A 21,598-nucleotide genomic window follows, 5' to 3' on the forward strand; every position below is an offset into this window, starting at 1 on the left:
ACCCCAAGGAAAAGCAGCCAGCTTGCCCAGCTGTCTTTTGACACAGCCAAGCAGTCTCTGATCTGCCCTGTGGGGAAGGTGGATGTTCACCTGTGGCCTGCAAGACAGCCTTGCATTCTCTAAGAAATATGAGCACAGATCTGCTTCAGCAGACTCTGGTGGGATTGCATAGGCCATGGCCAGGCCCAGAGCACCATGGCAATTCGAGGCCCCCAACTACGCCGCCTGTTTGTCTGGAGGCCGACCTGTTCCCAGCAGGACTGGAGTCAGTCAAGGGTGTCACATGCTCTCCTCCCGCTGGCCTAGCCCTCTCCTGGCCTGCAGTCTGGTGGGAGGGGGTGGGGGAGAACCAGTGGGGGGGCCCAGCCACCCACACGCCCGCCAGACTGTCCTACACCCTTTTCCTCCCACAGGTGCAGCCCCTGCCCACTTCCCTACAGCCTCGGCCCCTGTGCCCCCACCTACCGGTGGCACCTGTCTGGTGTGCAGTTACCTCCTGCCCATGTTTAATTCATGGCTGGGGGTTGGGTCCAGCTTCCCAAGAAAGGGAAGTGTTCCCCTGGGGTATTGCCCAGTTCCTGCCCGCCCACAGGGCACACGGCTGTGGCCCCCGCCTCCTGCCTGGGTTTGGGGCTGAGAGTCAAAGCCACTGACGGACCTGAAGGACACTGTCCCAGCCAGGGCATGGCCACCATTTGTTAATCCCCAGCCCTGGAATGTTTGTGGGCCAATCAGCAAGGTCTCCAAGGGCTCCCCGAGGGCTCTAATAATCCTGCAATGATTAGCAGGGGCCACGGGGTCAGTGCACACCACTTGGTTTGTAGGGCGGCTGTGGGGCGGGGCAGCCTGGATTGCAGCTATCGGTCTTTTTTCATGCCAGCCTGGATGGGAGGCTGTTTTGGACGCACTGCTTACTCACCAGCCTCCTCCTTTTGTCTGCCAGCCCAGCCTGACTCCTTGAGATTGTGAATAGCTCCCATCTAGCCTGTGAAGCTAGCTGGACGCTGGACGGCTGAGCCAGGCTGCTCCTGGATCATCCTACAGGCCCCATGCTACGGCTGGAGCCCTCCCCTGGGCTGGGGGGCCGCTGGCCTGGCCTCCTGCCTGTGCTCCTGGCTCTCCTTGGCGTGGCCTGGGCAGAGGTGCAGCCACCCCAGCTGTGGGAGGAGCAGGCCCCAATATCTGGAGGTAAGGGGTCCCGGGTCAGAAGAGGTGGAGGAGCTATGACCTCTGCAGAGGGGAGCAAGGGGGCTTCTGGAAGCTAGCTCTAGGCCTGAGCCCTGAACATGCTGGTGTGCTTTAAAGAGCGACCCTCGGACAGTCTCGGGGCTCAGACCCACTGGGGAGGCTGGGCTGGAAGGGGAGTGGGCCCAGGCTGGGAGGTCAAGAAGGAATACAGCCTGGAGTTTGCAGCTGGGGCCCCAGGAGGGACAAACTGGACGAGAGGAGCCCCTGGACTTCTGCAAGCCCAGGGCTGGCCCCCTCCTCACAGCCAACCCCCAGCCCCTATTCCCGGCTCTCTCTCGCCCACCCCAGCTCTCGCCCAAGCTCCTTTACACCTGTCCCTCTCCCAGCACGACTGACTTCTCCACCTCTTGGTCTCCCCCATCCCTCTGCTCCAGACCCTCCTGCACATGCACACCATCCTCCTGTCCCGCCTCAGATCTTGTTTCCTAAGGGCAGAATTGAATTCTCATCTTGACGTGGTGACCCCCGCTTCACCACCCAGGAGACGGGCCCAAGTCCCACTGCTCAGGCGGGCCTGACCTTGTCTCCCACCCCAGCCCTGAGCAGGAAGGAGAGTTTCCTGCTCCTCTCGCTGCACAACCGCCTGCGCAGCCGGGTGCACCCCCCTGCGGCCAACATGCGGAGAATGGTGAGTGCCCCAGCCAGGGTTCCAGAGGGGGCAGCTGGAGGGGCAGCCCTGAAGTGGACTCAGGAGGCTACATGGGCACCAGGTCACCTAGCCCACAGAGGGGACCCAGTCTGGTGGCTGGGGGGCTCCACAGTCTCCTGCTTCCCAGAAGGCAGTCCTTTGGCCTTTCCTCACATCCCATCCCCGTTGTCCTGGAGACCAGAGGCACAGAAGGAGCTTCACAAAGGATTCCCAGCAGGACAGAGGGGCTGGGACCAGGAGGGGCCTGTGTGGGACCAGGACCCGGTGTTTCTCCATGGGTTTGTGTGGGCGACTGGGAGGGGCTCCTCCAAATTCCCTGCTCATACGCTGGGGCCAGAGCAGGTGGGTTTCCCATCACCCCTGATTGAGGCTTTGCAACTGGAGGTCCCAGCATGGGGCCCAGAAACCCTGCCCCCATAGTATGGGACCCCAGCAGCCCCAAGCCATGTGAACAGCCCGGGAAAAAGGGAGGGACAGGCTGGGGCAGCAGGGTTCCCCATGGCTGCCTCCCACAAACTCCTCTGAGGCTGGCTGAGCGCTGACGACCTTGGGAGCTTCCAGGGCAGTTTCCCACGAGTGGGGGCAGGACAGGCTGACAGGAGGGGTCACTTCTCCCCCTCTTCCTGCTCTGCAGCAGCCCTGCCCCTCCTTCAGGCCCAGGTCCTGGCTCCCACTCTCCCTCCCCACATTCCCAGGCCCAGCCTCTGGTGCAGAGGAGCTCCCAATCAGCTGGTCAGCAAAAACCTTAGAAAACGGCATTCTATAAAAGGTGCAAATTAAGTCCCCGAAAATGAAGTCCCTGCTTGCCTCCCTCATGCCTGTGACTTTGGCCCTGGGCACCCCTGGAGGCTCCTTGGGCTTTTGTCCAGTGGGGCTGAAGCCCTGGGGTGGTTCAGGCTGCCAAGGGGCCCCAGCTCCAGGTTTCATCAGCGGTGAAGTCACTGTGGCCCCTGCCCAGGGCCTGACCCCAGGCACAGCACTTGCCTCCCTGTATCTGGTTTTTTTTTTTTTTTTTTTAATTTTAAGATTTTTTATTTATTTATCTTTAGAGGGGAAGGGAAGGAGAGAGGGAGAGAAACATCAATGTATGGTTGCCTTTCGTGCATCGCCTGCTGGGAAGTGGCCTGCAGGGAACCGGCCTGCAACCCCAGCATGTGCCCTGACTGGGAATCGAACTGCGATTGTCTGGTTGGCAGGCCCGTGCTCAATCCACTGAGCTACACCAGCCAGGGTCCCTGTATCTGTTGAAATCTCACGGCAATCTTAGCTTATTAGTACCTCGGTGTCCCCATTTTACAGATGAGGCCGTGCAGTCTCATGGATATTAGGGGACTGCTGGAGGTCACACAGCGTAATGAGGTGGCCAGGCTGGCCCAGGGCATGGAGGTGGGGCAATGCATGTTATCCTGACTACAGAGGGCTTTGTTTCCGAAGTGGGTGCTGCTGGGTGGGGCCAGGGGGAAGCCAGCTCATGCCTGGGAAGCGAGAGCAGATTAGACCTGCCCCCGGGGAACTCTGCTGTCCAGCACCAGGACACTGGAGCCCAGGACTTCTACCACCCTCGCCAGTCCTCCTTTCCTGTTGGCACCCTAATACCCCACGGCCGGGGTGGGGGGATGGGATACAGAAGCAGGGCTGCTGCAGCTTTTGGTATCAAAGGGAAGCGGAGGGGGAGCCGCTGGGCCTTTCTGACAATAGCCAGGACCAGGTGTAGTGGACAGCACACACAGAGCCCGTGTGGGAGGCTTGGGCACTGCCCAGGGCTCACACTACCAGGTGGGAAAATTACTGCAGAAACTCATCCCAATGCTGGGACTGGCACTGCACCCCCCAGAGCCCCTGTCCTGCTCAGGGGGGTGGTGCCACGGTCAGGGCCACAGGGTGCCCCCACAGGAGCCAGAAGGATGGAAGCTCGAAGCCAGGGTGGAGCAAGCCCTAGGCTGGGGGTCTAGACAGCACCCAGGGGTTTCCCAGTGCGCCTTGGAGAGCTTCATGCAGGTCCTGTCTGGCCTCCCCTGGCCCTGGCAAAGTGGGTAAACCCCCGCCCAGAGCAGCCAAGCAGGACACCTGGCCCAGGGCTCTCTTTGCAGAACTAGCCGTCCTGGGAACATGCGGGAGATGGCAGGAGAGGGCCCCGCTGATGCCTCTGTTTATATCTCCCCCAGGACTGGAGTGAGAACCTGGCCCAACAGGCTCAGGCCAGGGCTGCCCTCTGTGGCCGCCCAGCCCCAAACCTGGGGCCCACCCACCGAGCCAGTGCACACATGGGCTGGAATGTGCAGCTGCTGCCTGTGGGCTCCGCATCCTTTGTCCAGGTGGTGGGCCTGTGGTTTGAAGAGGGCCAGTGGTACAGCCATGCAGCAGCCGAGTGTGCCCACAATGCCACCTGTACCCACTACACCCAGGTGAGGCCGGGGTACCAGCTCTGAGGCTCCAGAGCTGTGGGGGTCAGCTCAGAGTGACTAGAGTTTGTCTTAAAATTAGCTGCTGTTTTTTCTTCGATTTGCATGGTTTTACTCTTTTCAGCTTTAAATATGACATATTTCAAACACAAATCAGGTAACAGCGCCCCTGATGGGCTGTTTCCAAGCACGCTTCTTTCGTTTTTCTTCCTCTATCTCTGGCATTGTTTAGGCGCTAAGAAAAACGATGAAAAACAGGCAAAACCCCCGGCGTGTTTTCATACCTTTACTGCATGTGACGGTGTTTTTCTACCCTTTCTACTTGTGCAGGCGGGTCGTTCATTACTAACTCTCACGTAGTGCTCTGTCTCCTCTTACATTTATGATTATCACTCCGGACCAGCTTATAGGACTGACTTACATGATCTAGATACCAAATGGGTGATGCACTACGAATACACTGAAATGTACAGGCATTTAGGTTATTTTTACTTGTTCACTATTACAAGTCTCGCAGAAATGCACATAATCTGGGTTCTGATCCCCTTGTGCACATGCGCCCCGCATCTCGCTCAGACACCAGTGGAAGGGGAGGGGCTGGGTCGTACAGATCCAGCGCCTGCAAGCCTCCTTGGCTCTGCCGGAGCGATTGCCCACCTGCACTCCCACTGCAAACCAGGGCCCCTCCCATATTGTTTTTAAACTAAGTTCATACACCATACAATTTTTTAAAAGATTTTTAAAATTCATTTTTAGAGGGGAAGGGAGAGAGACAGAGAGGGAGAGAAACATCAAGGCGTGGCTGCCTCTCACACTCCCACGCCGGGGACCTGGACCGCAATTCAGGCACGTGCCCTGACTGGGAGGGAACCTTGGGCTCGCAGGCCAGCACTCAATCCACTGAGCCACACCAGCCAGGGCAGTTTTATCTATAAATAAGTATACATATCTAAAAATGACTCTTTGCCGGGATGGGGTAGCTCAGTTGGTTAGAGCATCGTTCTGATACACCAAGGTTGCAGGTCCATTCCTGATCGGGGGCACACAAGACCAACCAATGAAGGCATAACTAAGTGAAACAAGTCCATGTTTCTCTCTCTCTTCCTCCCTTCCTCTCTGCTCCAGCCCAGCATCTGTTTTGATCACCTACTGTTTGTTAAATGCTTGGAGTATCTGCCCACTTTGCACATCATTTGATGTGGAATAATGTGATCGGTGTGTGTGCTGTTTTGGTTGTGTTCATTGCTGGATTTGGTTTGCTAAATATTACTTGATAATGAAATTGTCTTCTGATTTTCTTTTCCTATACTGCCCTTACCTGGGTGATGGCAGTGTGATCCTGACCTCATAAAATGGGTTGGAGCTTTGCCTCATTCTCTGTCGCTATCACTCTCCTTTAGAACTATTGTGTCTTCTTCTATTTTTTTGTTTGTTTTGTGTATGTATATGTAGGCATGGATTTTAATTACAGACCTAGCTTTTAGAAATGGTCATAGATCATTTCAGATCTTCTCTTTTCTTCCAGAGAGAGTTTTGCCAAATTCTATTTCCTAGGAAATTGTCCATTTTATGTTTTCCAATTTATTGGTTATAACTGTTCATTTTTTAAATTTTTGTTGCAAATTTTATTTTATGAGCTAGTTATAAACAGTAGTCATTTCTTATCTTGATGTTTAGAACTCTTAGTATTTCAGATTCTAAAAAAATGAATTGGTAATGGAAAAAATGAGTTGGTAGCTAGCTTTTCACTAACATTCATGTTTTTACTATTTTCTTTCTTTGATTTTATTCAATTTACTCTTATTCTCTTTTCTATTCTTCATTTGGGTTCTTAGCTCATCGGTTTTGTCTTTTTCATTTCTGCTTTATGCATTTAAAGCTGTAGATTTCTCCCTAAACTTTGCTACCTGCATCCCAAGAGCTTTGACACTTAGTGTTTCCATCATCATTCAGGATCCCAGTGTGTTCTGTTTTTCATCAGGATGTTTTCTTTGATTCTGAAATGTGTATTTAAACTTCCAAACTATGCTTTCTTCTTTACTCCCAAATTGCTTACTGTAGATTGTATTGCACAGAATTGGAACATGGCCTGCAGGACATTGGTTCTTTGGTACTGGATGAATCTTGCTCTGTGGTTTAGTGAGGGGTGAAGGTTTGCAAGGATGCCATGAATTCCTGCAAAGAATGTATATTCTTTAATTGCTGGGCACATATATATGACCACACGTTCACTTCTCCCTGCCTCATACTTACCATTTTTAGTGGCTACCGGAGTGTGCCGAGCTCTGCCTGTGTTTTGACCATTCATTCTCATTTCCAAGTTGTCACTGATTATAAGATTTTAGATCTAAGTTTTGAAAACTATTAAAGACCTGTATCCATTAGCTTTTGTTGCACAACACACACTACCCCCAAATTTAGCATCTCACCATTCTGTAGGGGCAGTTTGGGTTGGGAGCAGCTGGGAAGTTCTTCTGGTCTGGGCCGGGCCCAGTCACGCAGCCCCAGTCAGCTGCCGGGTTGGCCAGATGCTGGGCTGTCTAGCGTGGACCCAACGGGCTTGTCTCTGCCCTAGGAGGGCTCTCACCCACCAGGAGCCTTGCTCATGTGGTGGCTTGAGGGGTTTTATGAGGGTACAAATTGCAGGGTCTCCTGAAGCCTAGGTTCCAAACTAGCCCAATACACCTCTGCTGCAAGCCACAGGGCCAGCCAGACTCAGGGGTGAGGAAAGAGAGTCCTTCTGTTGATGCAAAGGACTGCATCTGTTGATGCAGTCCTTTTAAGGGGGGGGGGGGCTGAAGTGAAAAGTGTGGCTGAAGCGAGAAACGTGGCTGAAGCAAGGCATGGCTGTTTTTGCAATCTGTCACAAGGCCTCTCGTATTCGAGTCCTTCTTTTGCGACTCTCCTCCACCCACCCACAATTTCCCCTCCCTTCAGGTATCTGCACCCCGCTGCTCCTCACCTCACCCAGAAAGCCTTTCTAGACTATTTCCAACCATCCTGTAGCCCTGCCCATCACAGTGGCTACTCCTGAGGCCCCAAGGGAGGGGAGGGAGCTGTCTGCCCACCAGGTTTGGGGCCAAAACTATATCCTCCCTCCTCAGGTGACCATCACCTGTGCTGCTGGCCCAAGACTGGCAGTGGGAGTGGCCTGATAGGATCTCTGAGCCCCTATGTCTCCTGCAGCTTGTGTGGGCCACCTCCAGCCAGCTGGGCTGCGGGCGACACCCCTGCTCTGGGCACCAGGCTGAGATGGAAGCCTTTGTCTGCGCCTACTCCCCCGGGTAAGCCCCACCACACTGCCCTGTTGGGGCTGAGGTGGGCAGGGCACTTTCACCCTAGGGGAGATGCCCACACACTCACTCAGAAGGCCTTGACCTCTTGGTTCACACCCTGTGAGAGAGGGCAGAAGGGGGTCAGGAGTCAGGTGCAGAGGTGGCAGAATGTGGTCTCCTCAGATGCCTCTTTCTGGAAGCACTACCAGCTTCAGGGATTGACCCAGTCTTAGTTTGGAGGTCCTCTTTTCTTTCCTAGGAAACCCCCAGTCTCACCCAGCTCCCTGGCTCCCTGGCAGGGCCAGAAGGAGCTGCGGGGACAACTGGGGCAGGCAGCAAGGCCCACCCCTGCCTGGCCCAAGGCCAGGCCCTTCCAGCCCTCTGGTGCTTGTTCTCACAGAGGCAACTGGGAGGTCGACGGGAAGACGATTGTCCCCTATAAGAAGGGCGCCTGGTGTTCGCTCTGCACGGCCAGCGTCTCAGGTTGCTTCAAAGCCTGGGACCATGCAGGGGGGCTCTGTGGTAAGTGCCCACCTTGCCTGCCTCCTTCTGGGCAGTGGGTGTATGAGAACTTGATCTGGTGATGAGAGGAGGGTGGCCGCCTCCTGAGGGGCAGTCCCAGGAGCCCTGGGCCTCCGCACCCAGGAAGGGCCTGCCCGGAGGCCTCCTTCCAGAGTTCCCTCCTTATCTGGCCAGAGGTCCCCAGGAACCCCTGCCGCATGAGCTGCCGGAACCACGGGCATCTCAACATCAGCACCTGCCACTGCCACTGCCCTGCTGGCTACACGGGCAGGTACTGCCAAGGTGAGGCACACCTGGGGTTCCAGATCACAACAGCATGAGGGACCCAGTGAGGGGAGTCCAGGCCCCCACACATGCAGGCAGCCCCCCGGGGGTGCAGAGGGCCTGAGTGCAATGGGCACACTCCTGTGCACACACACACACACTTCTGTGGTGTGTCCAGGGGCTACACCGCACTCACTGAGTGAGTTTCCAGGGAGCATGGAGTGTGTGAGGGGCTCTGACCACGAACATGCCGGTCGGCACAGTGCATGTGGTTATGCGGCACGTGTGCACTGAGTGCTGCCGGGCAGCCGGACCCTGAGCTGTGCAGGGGACACAGAACGGAACCCCACCGGCCCCACAGGCTCTGGGCAGTGGGAGGAAGCCAGAATTAGGACTCAGAGGTGGATGCTTCTCCCACGGTCTCCCCTCCCCAGCTGTGACCACGGGCAGGTCACCTCCCAAACCCCAATTTGCTTCTCTCTACAACGAGGTCAAACGGAAGATGCCACGTGTGGTGGCGTCCCGCCCCTCAGAGGGGTGGTCTCTCTGTGGCCAGCCAGTCCCTGCACGTCCTCGGCCTGGGAGGGGCAGCATGGGGCCCAGGGGCTGTGCCGAGTGCGGTCTCTTCCTGGCCCTCCTGGCAGTGCGGTGCAGCGTGCAGTGCGTGCACGGCCGGTTCCGGGAAGAGGAGTGCTCCTGCGTCTGCGACGTGGGCTACGGGGGAGCCCAATGCGCCAGTGAGTCGTGACCTGAGAGCCCCAAAAGTCCGGCCCCTCCCGGGACCCCTCACTGGTGCGCCGGATCCGGCTCAGACCTGCTCATGGTTGCCTGTCCTGCACATCTCTTCCCAAGTCCATGTTCAATGACATTAGTAGCTTGAAATGAACCGTGGTGTGGGCATTTACACCACAGAAATTGGCAAGTGCTATAAATCAGAAATTTCACTCGAGGCAGAGAGCTGGTTGCTACACACTTACCAGCAGCACAACACTGCTCCGTGCCTGGCGCCTCGAGCTCCGCTCCCTGGCAGGGTGGGCGGGTTCACCTCGCTGACATGAGACCCCCCACACACACACACACTCAGGCTGCCCCCTCCCCAGCCAGGGTACACTTCCCCTTCCACTCCTGTGACTTGAGGATCGATGGGAACTGCTTCATGGTGTCTTCAGAGGCAGACACCTATTACGGAGCCAAGATGAAATGCCAGGTAACAGCTGACCCCTGCCTTCCCAGGGGTCCCCCTGGGGTCTCAAGCAAGAGTCTTAATGGAGGGATGCTGGACTATGAGATGGTTCCTTCGACATCTTCTGACCCGATTCTCATCATTAGCATAAAGCAGGGTCCATTCAGAGGCCCATAGAAACCACGAGGTCACTTAATGCACTGAGGGACCAGGGATGAGGCCCACCAACCTCCATCTAAAGAACTGTCCCGACTCAGCGCCACCTGCTGGTGGTGAGCAGGTTCGGGGAGGCCAGAACTTGAGCGTGTTTTAGGAAAACCAGAAATTCAGATTTTCATAGGCATCTCTAGACTTATGAATGCTGGCAGCCAAATCAAACATATTTAAGGCACTGCGCAGGTAAAACAAACCCTTCCAATGGCAGGGCGCTGTCAGTCTGGACCCCTGGGGTGGGGAGGGGGGCCCACTCTAAGAGGCAGGAGGCTGTGGTGGGGCAATGAGGACCCAGCACCCCCACCTGTTGTCTGTGGCCACCGTGGGGTGGCAGGAGGGCTGGCCTGAGACCTGGGACCCGGCCGGCATGACCCAGAGCGGGTGTTGCAGGCAAAGGGCGGGGTCCTCGCCCAGATTGAGAGCCAGAAAGTACAAGACATCCTCGCCTTCTACCTGGGCCGCTTGGAGACAACCAACGAGGTAACCGACAGCGACTTTGAGACCAGGAACTTCTGGATCGGTGAGTGTGGGGCTGGGATGCCCGTGGTGCTCCAGGAATCTGGGCCAGGGAAACCAGAGCCCCCCCAGCTGACAGTGAGGGTGTGGCAAGGGCTGGGAGTCAGGGCTGCAATCCCCTCCCTGGGGAGAGAGCCCAAGCAAGAGAAAACCACAAGGGGGGCCAGAAGAGCAGGGAAGGGGGTTTGGGGGCTGGGACCAGACAGGCCTTAGGCCGCGGGCTCAGGGCTCGGGTCCTCCTTTCCTGGGTTGTGGGGCCAACCTTGGCTGCCCTGGCCCAGGGCTCACCTACAAGGCCTCTAAGGACTCCTTCCGCTGGTCCACCGGGGAGCACCAGTCCTTCACCAGTTTTGCCTTTGGGCAGCCTGACAACCAGGGGTGAGTCTGGGGTGCCCCCCTCCCCTGGGCCCACCTTCTCCCCTGAGTCTGCTCGCTAAGCTTCTAGTCACCACCGAAGAACCTCCACCCGGCCTGCTGCCTGGCTGAGCCCTCCAGGGCCTGAGCCTCACCAGATAGCCAGGTGCCCAGGAAGTCAGGGCCCAGCTGGGTGCTGAGGTGGGGCCCATCCTGGGCCTCCAGGTGTTCACATAAAAAAGGAACCCAAGAAGGGAACCCACGGCCCCTCCATCTATTACCCATGCCCCCCGCACCCTTGGGTTTGTATCAGTGCACCGACTCCTGAGTTCTGGAGCTGTCCCCCTGCTCCCATTCACACAACATCCACCCACCCACCAGCCTGTGCTGAGGGCCTTCTGGTTACACGGCCCTGCCCTGGTCTTCAAAGTCACAGGAATGCCTAGGGCAGGGGTGATAGGGGTGGAGGTGGTCAGGCTGTGTGGCCACCAAGGACTCCAAATATCTCACCCAACCCTCCCTCGACCTCCTTGGCGGCAGCGAGACCTGTGCCCCTGGCCCACTTCCTCCAGGCAGTGAGACTGGTCTGGCGCTCAGGCACACCTCTCCCTGCTGGGTGGGAGGACCTGGGCATGTCTGTTCTGGGCTCTCCCCTCATTGGCTGGTGTGGCTGAGCACTGGCAGTGGGTGGGTGGAGTTGCAGCCCCAGGTAGGGTGTGTGCCAAGATCTCTGGGCTCCCCTGGGGAGAGCTGCAGTGGTCTGGGGAGCAGTGGAGGGAGCTTGGGTTGGGTCTGGCTCCCAGAAACCCCATACACAGGACAGAGGCACTGAGGCCTCTTAGACGAAGGGGCCTACTGCAATGGAGGAGTTAAGCCTCTCCCGCACTCCTGACATCTTGGCCCAGCAGGTTTGGCAACTGTGTGGAGCTGCAGGCCTCAGCCGCCTTCAACTGGAACGACCAGCGCTGTAAAACCCGAAACCGCTACATCTGCCAGTTTGGTGAGGGCCCTCCCACGGCCCTGTGGCCTTGTCCCCTGGGGTGGCTGCCAGCCCCATGCAGTCTGCCAGGACATCCGGACCGCAGGCCTGGAGAGTGCCCGGGCACACAGGGTCACTGAGAACGCCCTGCTCCAGGCGGGCACCTCAGAGGCCTGGAGAGAGGAGGCGAGCCCAGCCTCACCAAGTGTGGCCTTCACACAGTGGCCGGACTAAACGCACGGCCTGACCAGGCTTTCTCCAAGGGCCCTTCCTCCTGTCACTGCAATTGCTTCCTGGGAGGCCTGTTGGGCTCCTCAATGTCACCCGACTCTCTAGAGCCCAGTGAACTCTGGTGGGAGGCAGAGGGGAAGCCCAGCCCAGAGCTGGCTCCCAGTAGCACCCGCTGGGAGGGTCTGGAGCTACACGGGACCATAGCCAAAGGTGCTTCTGGACAAAGTGCAGCAGGGTCCCCACTGAGCCTCGCTCTGTTCTGCTTCCTTCCCAGCTCAGGAGCACATTTCTCGCTGGGGCCCAGGGCCCTGAAACTCTGCCACGCCTCTCCCTTGCCTCTCCCTGGGTGCACCAGCCCTGCTTGCCGATTTGCCCATGTCTCTGGAACAAGGGCCAGGCCAGGACCTCAAGCCCAACATCTGAAGAGGTCCCAGACCTTGCAGGAAGTGGGGAGGGGCCAGTAGGGAGGCTAGCAGAGGGGAAGGGGAGCCTGGGGCCCCTCAGCCTGCTTCTGATCAGGGAGATGGGCCTCAATTAGGTGGTGAAACAAGAGCCAAGGCCAGGGGCAGACTAGACCGAGACCGCTCTCCTCCATCTGGGCTGGACCCTCTGGGGCAGATGGAGGTTGCTCGCAGCTCAGGATGCAGCCCACAAAAGATTAAACTAAGTTATGGAACAAACTTGTGGATGCTCATTTCGAAGGGGAATTCAGATGAGCCAGGATGACCCTGGAGGACCAGAGAGAGCCTGAAGCTCAGTGCCTCCTGCCCACCAAGCCCCCTGCTCACCCACGGGAGACCCAGGCCGCCCTCTGGATGCTTCCTTGTGCCCTTCCTTCCTGAATAATGCATAGATACAGAAGCCTCATTTGCATCCCTGATGTCTTGCTCCAGCTCCTCTCATCACTGCCTCTGTGGGCTTGTGTTTCTGTTCGCACCCTCTCCCTTTGAGCTTTATGCCTGCTCCACGTGCTTCTTCTTTCTTTGTGATGATCTACACCAGGGTGTGTGCTGGCCCCGTCTCCCTCCGCTTCCTGCAGTGGTGAGAGGGTCCAGGCAGGCACTGTCACTACCATCCATAACGTGCCACAGCCCACTTACATGCTGCTGTGTACGCACCCTGAGTTGCTTTGCTGGTTGGAGGTAGAAGTGTGGCCTGGGGCCATGGTGGGGTGGGGTGGGGGGAAGAGTGCCAGTCACAGGTCTTAGCTGCAACTGATAAAAACAGCTCTGGCTAATCATGGCAGAAAAGTAACTGATCCTAAGGACGATGATTTTAAAATGGGCAAAAGCCCAGCTGGTGTGGTTCAGTTGACTGAGCATGGGCCTTTGAACCGAAGGGTCACCAGTCGGATTCCCGGTCAGGGCCTGTGCCTGGGTTGCAGGCCAGGTCCCCTGCGGTGGGTGTGTGAGAGGCAACCACACATTGATGTTTCTCTCCCTCCCTTCCCCTCTCTCTAGAAATAAATAAACATAACCTTAAAAAAACTCATCAAATTTTACAGTTGAAATAAATGCATCTTATTGTATGTAAACTATAAGAAAATAAATAAATAAAATAAAATGGGCAAAGGACTTCAATAGATATTCTCTAAAATGACATGCAAGTGGCCAACAAGCGCATGAAAAGTGATCGACATCACCAGTCACGAGGAAATCCGAACCAAACCACATGGGACACCACAGCCATCAGGACAGCAGTTTCGGAAGGAACAGACGGTAATTCTTAGGGAGGATGGGGACCGACCAGAGCCCCTGGGCACTGTTGGTGGGGGTGTACCATGGTGCCACCACTGCTAAAAACTGTTTGGCAATTCCACAAAAAGTTAAAAGCAACTACTGTGTGACCCAGTAATTCCGTTCACAGGCAGGCGCCCAAGAGAACTGAAAACAAGAACGCACACCAATTCCTATAGACAAAGTTCACAGCAGCAGCATCTACAACAGCCAAAGGTAGACACAAGCCAAATGTCGATGAATACGCAGGAAAGTCGTGGTCTGTACATGTAACATCACCCAGCCATGAAAAAGAATGAAGTGCTGACACACGCCCCAAGGTGGGCGAACCTTGAAAACGATATTTTAAGTGAAAAAAGCTGGTCACAAGAGGTCACATATTGTATGATTCCATTTATATGAAACATTCAGAACAGGAAAACTTGCTGAAATAAAACAGACTGGTGTTGGCAGGGGCAGCAGGAGAGGGTACAGGCTTTATCCTAGAATGATGGACATGTTGTAGAACTTAGACAAGTGTGGGACTTAGAGAAGTTGCAGCTGTGGATGGACTAAGTGCACCACACTGACTGATTCCATGTTATGAAAATTTCACCTCGGTTTAAAAACTGAAAAAGGGCAATGGTTGGTCACAAGATCCTGGGGAGACTCCGAGAGCCAGGCTGGGCACCTGTGTGGCCAGAAACGCCGGCCCGAATCCCACTGTGGAGCCAGTCTGGGCGGACCCCCGTACCCTGCCGCAGGCATGGGAACTGCGGCGTGCGCTCCAGCAGCCACCACACGGGAGCCACCCCTGTGACAGTGCCCCTCCACCAGACCGCCAGCGCTGGTAGCCAGGGCCCTTTGGAGCCTCTGGCGTCCCAGGCACTGGATCCGCCTTCGGCTGCAGCATCCCTGTCACCATTCCTGCCACTCCTGTTTGTCCCTCACCATGTATTTCTGGACACCGTGGCAAAGGGCACGCCTTTGGAGGCTCCTCGGGCTCGTGGGTGGAGTTGGCAGTGAGTGGGTCCTACCTGAACAGTCCACAGCAACCTCATCTGGAGTTAGCACAGTGCTGTGGTTCTCCTCGGACCGGTAGCATTGGCTTCACCTGGGAACATGTTAGAGAAGCAAATTCTCAGGGCCCCCAAGTTGGTTTTGTCCTGGGGAAACTCTGAAGGCGAGGTGGGTTATCTGGGCTTTAACAAGGCCTCCGGCTATTTGCAGGCTCTGGTTCTAGAACCGCAGGCAGAGAGAGGCAAAGAGCTTGGGTCTAAAGCCAGACCACATGACTTTGGGCAAGTTATTTAACACAGAGGGGGACCAGCTGTCCCAGTTTGCCTAGAACTGTCCCAGTTTCAGCCAAATCCCACGTGCTGGTGTTACAGGAGAAACTCGGTTGTTCTTGCTGTCCCAGTAAAGGATTACAGATCAGCAAGTCTGTTGGTGTGCAAGCAGGGTTTATCAGTGACAGCCTCTCCTGGAAGAGAACGGGCCTTGCCGAGGTGGGGGGAGAAAGGCATAGGTTCAGGGCAGGGCAAGGTAAGGGCAGCAGGACTTACATAATTGGCCAGATGGGGGTGAAGAAGTCACATATTGATCGACAGATAAAGGTGCTGCCAGCTTTCCTGGGGGGATGTGACGACCCAGACTTAGGTATGAGTGGGGGTCTGTTAGCCCGAAGCCTTATCTTGCTCCAGACCCCATTTGTTCATCTTGTAAAACACTTAAGTGACAGAAGGCAGTTAATTCAAGTTACCCAAAGTTATTTAAGGGCTCTTTCTGGAAGCATTAGGGACTCCCTCGCAAAACAGATAGTGACCAGAGGTAGGCAATTAACCAAAGTTGTTTTCTGGGCTTCTTCTTCGGGCATCGGGGACCCCTTCCACTTCCCCTTCTAAACCTTGGGGTGAACACACAGTTTCAAGGCTTTCTTTCCCAGACAGTAGAAGCTATGCGTAGACTTTCAGGGGCCCCTCCTCCCGTGCTAACATGGAGTTTCTCGTGGTGTTGGAACACCTGGCAGTGTCATCGGACCGGGCTCTGGATGCTGAGCTAGTGGGTGAGACACGTCTCCCTCCTCCTCCCTGCCTTGGTTTACTATCTGTCCTACCTAACACTGAGGAACCCCTCTGTCCCCAGCAAACCAGGACAACTGGTCACACTAAAACAGCGGCCCCCAACCTTTTTGGCTCCCAGGACCCAGTTTCCTAGAAGACGATTTTTCCATGGACCAGGGTGGTGGGAGATGGTTTCAGGACGGTTCAAGTGCATCACACTCAAGCTCACCTCCTGCTGTGCAGCCCGGGCCCCTCACACGTCTCTCTGCCTCATTTTCTTCTGTAAAATGAGGACAGTAAAACAAGTTAGGACATTAAAGTGTTTGGGACAGTGCCTCCGGAGACTGGTGAACACTGATGACTGTTAGCTCAGCTAACCTTTTTATTCCTTCACCAACATTATACCATCTGAGCCACATTTGTTAACTAAATAAAGTTTAAATAAGTACAATGCTTAAAACTGTGCCTGACAGACAGCAAATGCTCAGTAAGTCTTAGCTATTCTCATTCTTCTTATTATTAGCTCTTAGCTAATGTTTTTTGGCCACGATTGAGTCTGAGTTTTAAGTAACCATTAGAGCAAACAATTAGAACCATCCCAGCTACTCAGATAAGCCCCATAGAAGCCTAAATACCAAAATATTCAATCCCATGGACATTATTTTCTTCCTCCCCCACCCCCAGTCTCCACCTCAGAATCCACTCCTGGATCACTGTGCTAGGTCTTTGCCAACATAAATTAGCAAAATCTCTCTGTTCTTTTGGTGATTCAGTCCGCATCCCAGACTTGAAGTCATTGGCCCTCTGGGGCCTGCAGGGGTCTGCCTTGTCATTTCAGTCCGGAGAAAATAAAGGGAGGTGGGGAAGGGCACACACGGGGACTCCAAGGTCATTACGAGATCCTTACTTCAGGAAATGCTTGCTGCTGGCCAAGGCTGTACAGGTGCCCTGCGGGCACGGGGGAGCCAGGCTGAGGGAAGCCCTGCCAGCTGAGCGCCTGGCTTCCCAGCTCACCCAGGGCACTGGCCTGCAGGTGGCTCTCTCCGGGAGAGAGTGGACGCACACTGGGAGGCTACATGAGCCCGGGAGAGGTGCATACTCTGCCCACCCACAGCCACTGGCCACCCCTCGGCCACGCGGGGCACTGACTACCGTGGAGGTTGGGAAGCTCCAGCGGGATGTGTGCCCAGGAGGAGAGGGGTGTGGGTTTGACACAGAGCTCGTGAGTCTCTGCCACCACAACCTTCAGCATGACCCAGGGAGGCTCAGTGGGGGTAGACTGAGTCCTCCCCATCTTCCTACAGAGACCTGGCGAGGGTGTGAAGCCATCCGATGGTGTCTCTCTGATCTAACCACTGATCAAGCTTGACGTTTGGTCCGCTCTCTCAGCCTTGCAGTTGCTAGTCACGAAAATCCCCTGGCTTTCGAACCATGCCTTAAGCTGACCTTGAGCTGATTATTTGGACTTGGGCTTCAAGCTTGTCTTTTTTCCCTTGAACTGTGTGGTGCCACCAGCGCAGTGCCCTGCCCAGCAGCCCTTGACTCCAGGGTTCTCTTTATACTGATCTGTGGCAGGAGCCCTCAGGCCCCCAAAGCCTTGCCTCCGATGGGCACTTTGCTCTGGGTGACCGCAGCATTAACTGAGTCACCACTGCACACCCTGGGCCGCTGGCGTCCTCTCCCTTTTAATACTCGCAGGATTTTCACTCTCCTCTGACCTCCTGCCAGCCTAACACCACCCTGTTCCCCTCAGGGTCTCCTGCTGCATCCCCTCCCCACTCCTAGTTCTTTATTTTTTTAATCCTCACCCCAGGACATGCTTATTGATTTTAGAGAGAGGGGAAAGGAAGGAGAGAAAGAGGGAAAGAAACATTATGTGGGACTTCCGCCAAGATGGAGGCATAGGTGGAGACGCCGAGCTTCCTCACACAACCAAGTTTAGAGACAACTAAATAATAGCAACAGAAAACACAGCCAGAACACAGAAAATTGAACTTTTCAGAAGTCTGATAACAACAAATTCTTCAGCCCGACCGGTAAGAGGGGTGAAACCAGCAGCTGGCAGAGCGGGGTAGCATAGGAAAACTCGGTCAGACGGACTCAGGCGCGCAGAATCCAGGCGCAGGGTTGGACCTGGTGGGCAACTCAGCAAGCAATCTCGGGGAAACAGCGAGGGAGCAGGGCTGCGGGTTGACTGTGGTCACGCATTCGTGCGCGGATAGACAAGCGAGGGAGTGGGCGATTGGACGAGAGCCAGCAGCCCCAGCGGCAAACGGCGATGGAGGGTGCCACCAAGTCCCTGCTCTAACCCCACCTCCACATACAGCGTCATAATCCAGCGACTCTGACTGGCCCGGCCCCGGTGAACAACCTAAGGCTCTGCTCTTCACCCAGCCGCCCGAAACAGCAGAGGGGGCCACCATTTCCCTGCTCTGACCACGCCCCCACATACAGAGTCACAACCCAGCGACCTGGGAGTCCAAGACTCCGCTCCTCATACTTAAAGGGCGCAAACAGACCAAAAATGGCACAAGAAGATCTCAAAGCCCCAGAGCCTATAAATCTAAGCGATGAAGAAATAGCAAAACTCTCAGACACACAATTTAAAACACTGGTGATCAGGATCCTCACAGAACTGGTTAATTATAGCCACAAATTAGACGAACATATGAGGGCGAAACTAATTGAAATGAATGGAATTGCACAGGAAACCAATAGCAATGAAAAGGAAACTGGGACTCAAATCAATGGAGTGGACCAGAAGAAAGCAAATAATGGCCAAACAGAAAAGAGTCAAGAAGCAAGAATTCAAAGAAATGAGGAGAGTCTTAGGAACCTCCAGGACATCTTTAAACGCTCCAACATCCAAATTATAGAGGTACCAGAAGGGGAAAAGGAACAGCCACCAGTGGAAAACTTATTTGAACAAATAATAAAGGAGAATTTCCCCAATCTGGCAAAGGAAATAGTCTTCCAGGAAATCCAGGAAGCTCAGAGAGTCCCAAAGAAGTTGGACCCAAGAAGAAACACACCAAGGCACATCATAATTACATTAGCCAAGATTAAAATGAAGGAGAGAATCCTAGAAGCAGCAAGAGCTAAGGGAACAGTCACCTACAAAGGAGTCCCCATCAGACTGTCAGAGGATTTCTCAAAAGAGACCTTACAGGCAAGAAGGGGCTGGAAAGAGGTATTCCAAGTCATGAAATCCAAAGACCTACAACCAAGATTGTTCTATCCAGCAAAACTTTCATTTAGAATGGAAGGACAGATAAAGTGCTTCTCAGATAAGATCAAATTCAAGGAGTTCATCATCACCAAACCCTTATTATATGAAATGCTAAAGGGACTTATCTAAGAAAAAGAAGTTAAAGAAACATGAACAGTGAAAGGACAGCAAACTCACAGTTATTAACAACCACACCTAAAACGAAAGCAAACTAAAAGGACAGCTAGATCAGGAGTGGAAACATAGAATGAAGATCTCAAGGAGGGTTAGCAACAGGGGAGTGGGAGGAGGAGAAGGGGGGAGAAGGTACAGAAAATAAGTAGCATAGACAGTAGATAGAAAATAGATGGGGGGGCAAGAATAGCATGGGAAATATAGAACCTAAAGGACTTGAGACACATGGACATAAACTAAAGGGGGGTAATGGTGGAGATGGGGGGGTAGGGTGGAGGGGAATGAAGGGGGGAATAGAACAACTGTAACAGCATAATCAATAAAAAAAAAAAAAAGAAACATTATGTGGGAGGGAAACATCGATCAGTCGCCTCTCACACAGACCCTGACCAACCAGGAACCGAATCCACAACCTAGGCATGTGCCCTGACCAGGGATCAAACCTGGGACCTCTCCATTCACAGGATGATATTCCAGTCAGCTGAGCCACATTGGCTCCTAGTTCTATTTTTATATCAATCAAGGTTCTTAGTTCTAAGCAGTAGACGTTGATTCTGGTGACTCCAAGCAGAAAAGGAAAGTGTTGAAGAAACTGGTTATTCCCGAGAGATCCAGGACGTTGAAGGGTCAGATCTGAGAGAGACCTGCCGCCTCTGCTGGGCGTGGGCGCCACAGTCAGCACCCCCGATGTGGGGTGGATGTCCCATCACCTTTGAAAGCTGCATGTGGCAGCTGCCACCGTCACCATCGATTCCTGAGATGTGCTCCTTCCCATCAGCAGCTTTAATTTAAAGTTGGGCGTGTGACGCACTGGCTGGTGTAGCTCAGTGGATTGAGCTTGGGCCTACGAACCAGAAGGTTGAGGTTCGATTCCCAGTCAGGGCACGTGCCTGGGTTGCAGGCCAATTCCCAGCATGGGACACATGAGAGGCAACCACACATTGATATTTCTCTCCCTCTCTCCTTCCTTTCCCCTCTAAAGATAAATAAATAAAATGTTTTAAAAATAAATAAAGTTGGGCATGTGGGTCTGACTTGAGGAATCAAATAATGTACTCAGACCTTAGCTGCAAGGGAGGCTGGGAAAGGGACATTTTTAGCTTCTTTCATGGGAGGCAGTTTCTGTCCCAAAGCTGGGGATACCTCAGTTGTGGAGTGGCCAGAAGGATGACTCACATCTACTGCCAGACGCCACCTGGGGCACCCAGACTCCAGCCTACCGTGCTGGCCTCGTCAGCCCCATGCTCTACCCAGGGGTCTCACCAGCCACTGGGTTCTCTGCGGGGCAGAGCAGGTGATGGAGCAGCCCCACGCAATGGCAGCATGGCCCGGAGGCACAGGCAGAACCAGGCTCCGATGGAGCTAAGTATCCTTGAGTAAGTCCTCTAACTTCTGGGAACACTGTAGTGGTTGTGAGGCAGGGGATGGAGATGTCACTGTCCTCCCAATTTGCTGTTCGCGTGGCCTTTCTCTAGGATGGGGGCACTATAACATCTACTCTGGGAGGCTGTCCTGAGGATTAGATGAGATGACGGTAAAGCCTGTCACACAAGGCCTGGCAAATAGTCCCAGTTCAGGAACCGAGAGCTGCTGGTTGCAAACTCTAGTGCTGGGACTGAAAGGTCCCTTTCCTTTGTCCCTTGAAACTCTATGAAAAAAGTAAACTGCTCTGCGTCCGTCTGATGAATCCAGGGTGGGCATGTCTGGGAGTCAGCTCCAGGACTCTGGGGACCCATCACTCACTGTGTCCACCCACTTCTGCTTCTCTCCTGTTCTTTTTCTTTTTTAAAGATTGTATTTATTTATAGAGAGAGGGGAAGGAGGGAAGTAAGGGAAAGAAATATCAGTTGGTTGCCTCTTGCATGCCCCAACAGCACGCCCCCAACCGGGGAGCTGGCCCACAACCCAGGCGTGTGCCTCGACCGGGATCAGACTATGATGCAAATGTCGGGAGGCTAAAAGTTGTCCCAGAGGGCTCCTTCCACTGGGTTCCTTTTCCGGGGTTTGTTTGTTTGTTTTTGGATTCTTTTTTCTTCTTGTTGTTCTGATTGGTTTTCTGTTCCCATGCTTTCCATGTCATTGCTTTGATTCTCAGCTTCATCCACTCTACTACCGACTCCCTGTGAACTGGTCTTTATTTTCACTAGTACCTTCTCCACTATCTGCCTGGGCCCTTTTTACACTGTGGTGACACTCAGTTCCTCGAGCATCCTTATGACCAGTGCTTTGAATTGTGCCTCTGGTACATTGCTCATCTCCAGTCTGTTTAGTTTTCTTTCTGGAGTTTTGATCTGTTCCCTCATTTGGGCCATGTTTCTTTGTCTCCTCAGTTTGGCAGCCCCCATGTTGGTTTCTGTGTATTGGGTACAGCTGCTGTGACCCCTGTCTTGGTGGTGTGGCTGGTGTAGTGGGTGTCCGGCAGGGTCCAGTGGCACCGCCTTGCAAGAGCCAGAAGTGTGCAGATCCGTGTGCTTTCCCCCAGGGCCCCTTTGGGGTTTTTCTGAACGCGTCCCCAGAGGAGCAGTGCTGTGGCCCCTCTGAGTCCCAGTACAGTTTTGACAGCCAAGTGGGCCATGGATGT

General features: G+C 54.4%; 1 protein-coding gene across 2 annotated transcripts; it reads left to right on the plus strand.

Moving 5' to 3' along the window:
- Positions 1-817: 817 nt before the first annotated feature.
- Positions 818-13,388, plus strand: CLEC18C (C-type lectin domain family 18 member C). 2 transcript variants are annotated; one of them, XM_037154185.2, is made up of 12 exons: positions 819-1,188; positions 1,785-1,876; positions 4,063-4,302; positions 7,486-7,583; positions 7,975-8,096; positions 8,271-8,378; positions 9,005-9,097; positions 9,461-9,567; positions 10,147-10,276; positions 10,554-10,650; positions 11,535-11,626; positions 12,111-13,387. In XM_037154185.2, the coding sequence occupies exons 1-12, from the start codon at positions 1,050-1,052 to the stop codon at positions 12,146-12,148; spliced, it is 1,356 nt and encodes a 451-aa protein (XP_037010080.2). In that variant the 5' UTR covers positions 819-1,049; the 3' UTR covers positions 12,149-13,387. The 2 variants fall into 2 exon arrangements, with proteins under 2 accessions (XP_037010079.2, XP_037010080.2); XM_037154184.2 differs by lacking the exon at positions 9,005-9,097 and having other exon boundaries at positions 818-1,188; positions 12,111-13,388.
- Positions 13,389-21,598: the final 8,210 nt, after the last annotated feature.

This window comes from Artibeus jamaicensis, unplaced genomic scaffold (genome assembly GCF_021234435.1).
Source record: "Artibeus jamaicensis isolate MK-2021 breed Jamaican fruit bat unplaced genomic scaffold, CSHL_Jam_final contig_464, whole genome shotgun sequence".
Taxonomy (NCBI): Eukaryota; Metazoa; Chordata; class Mammalia; order Chiroptera; family Phyllostomidae; genus Artibeus; species Artibeus jamaicensis.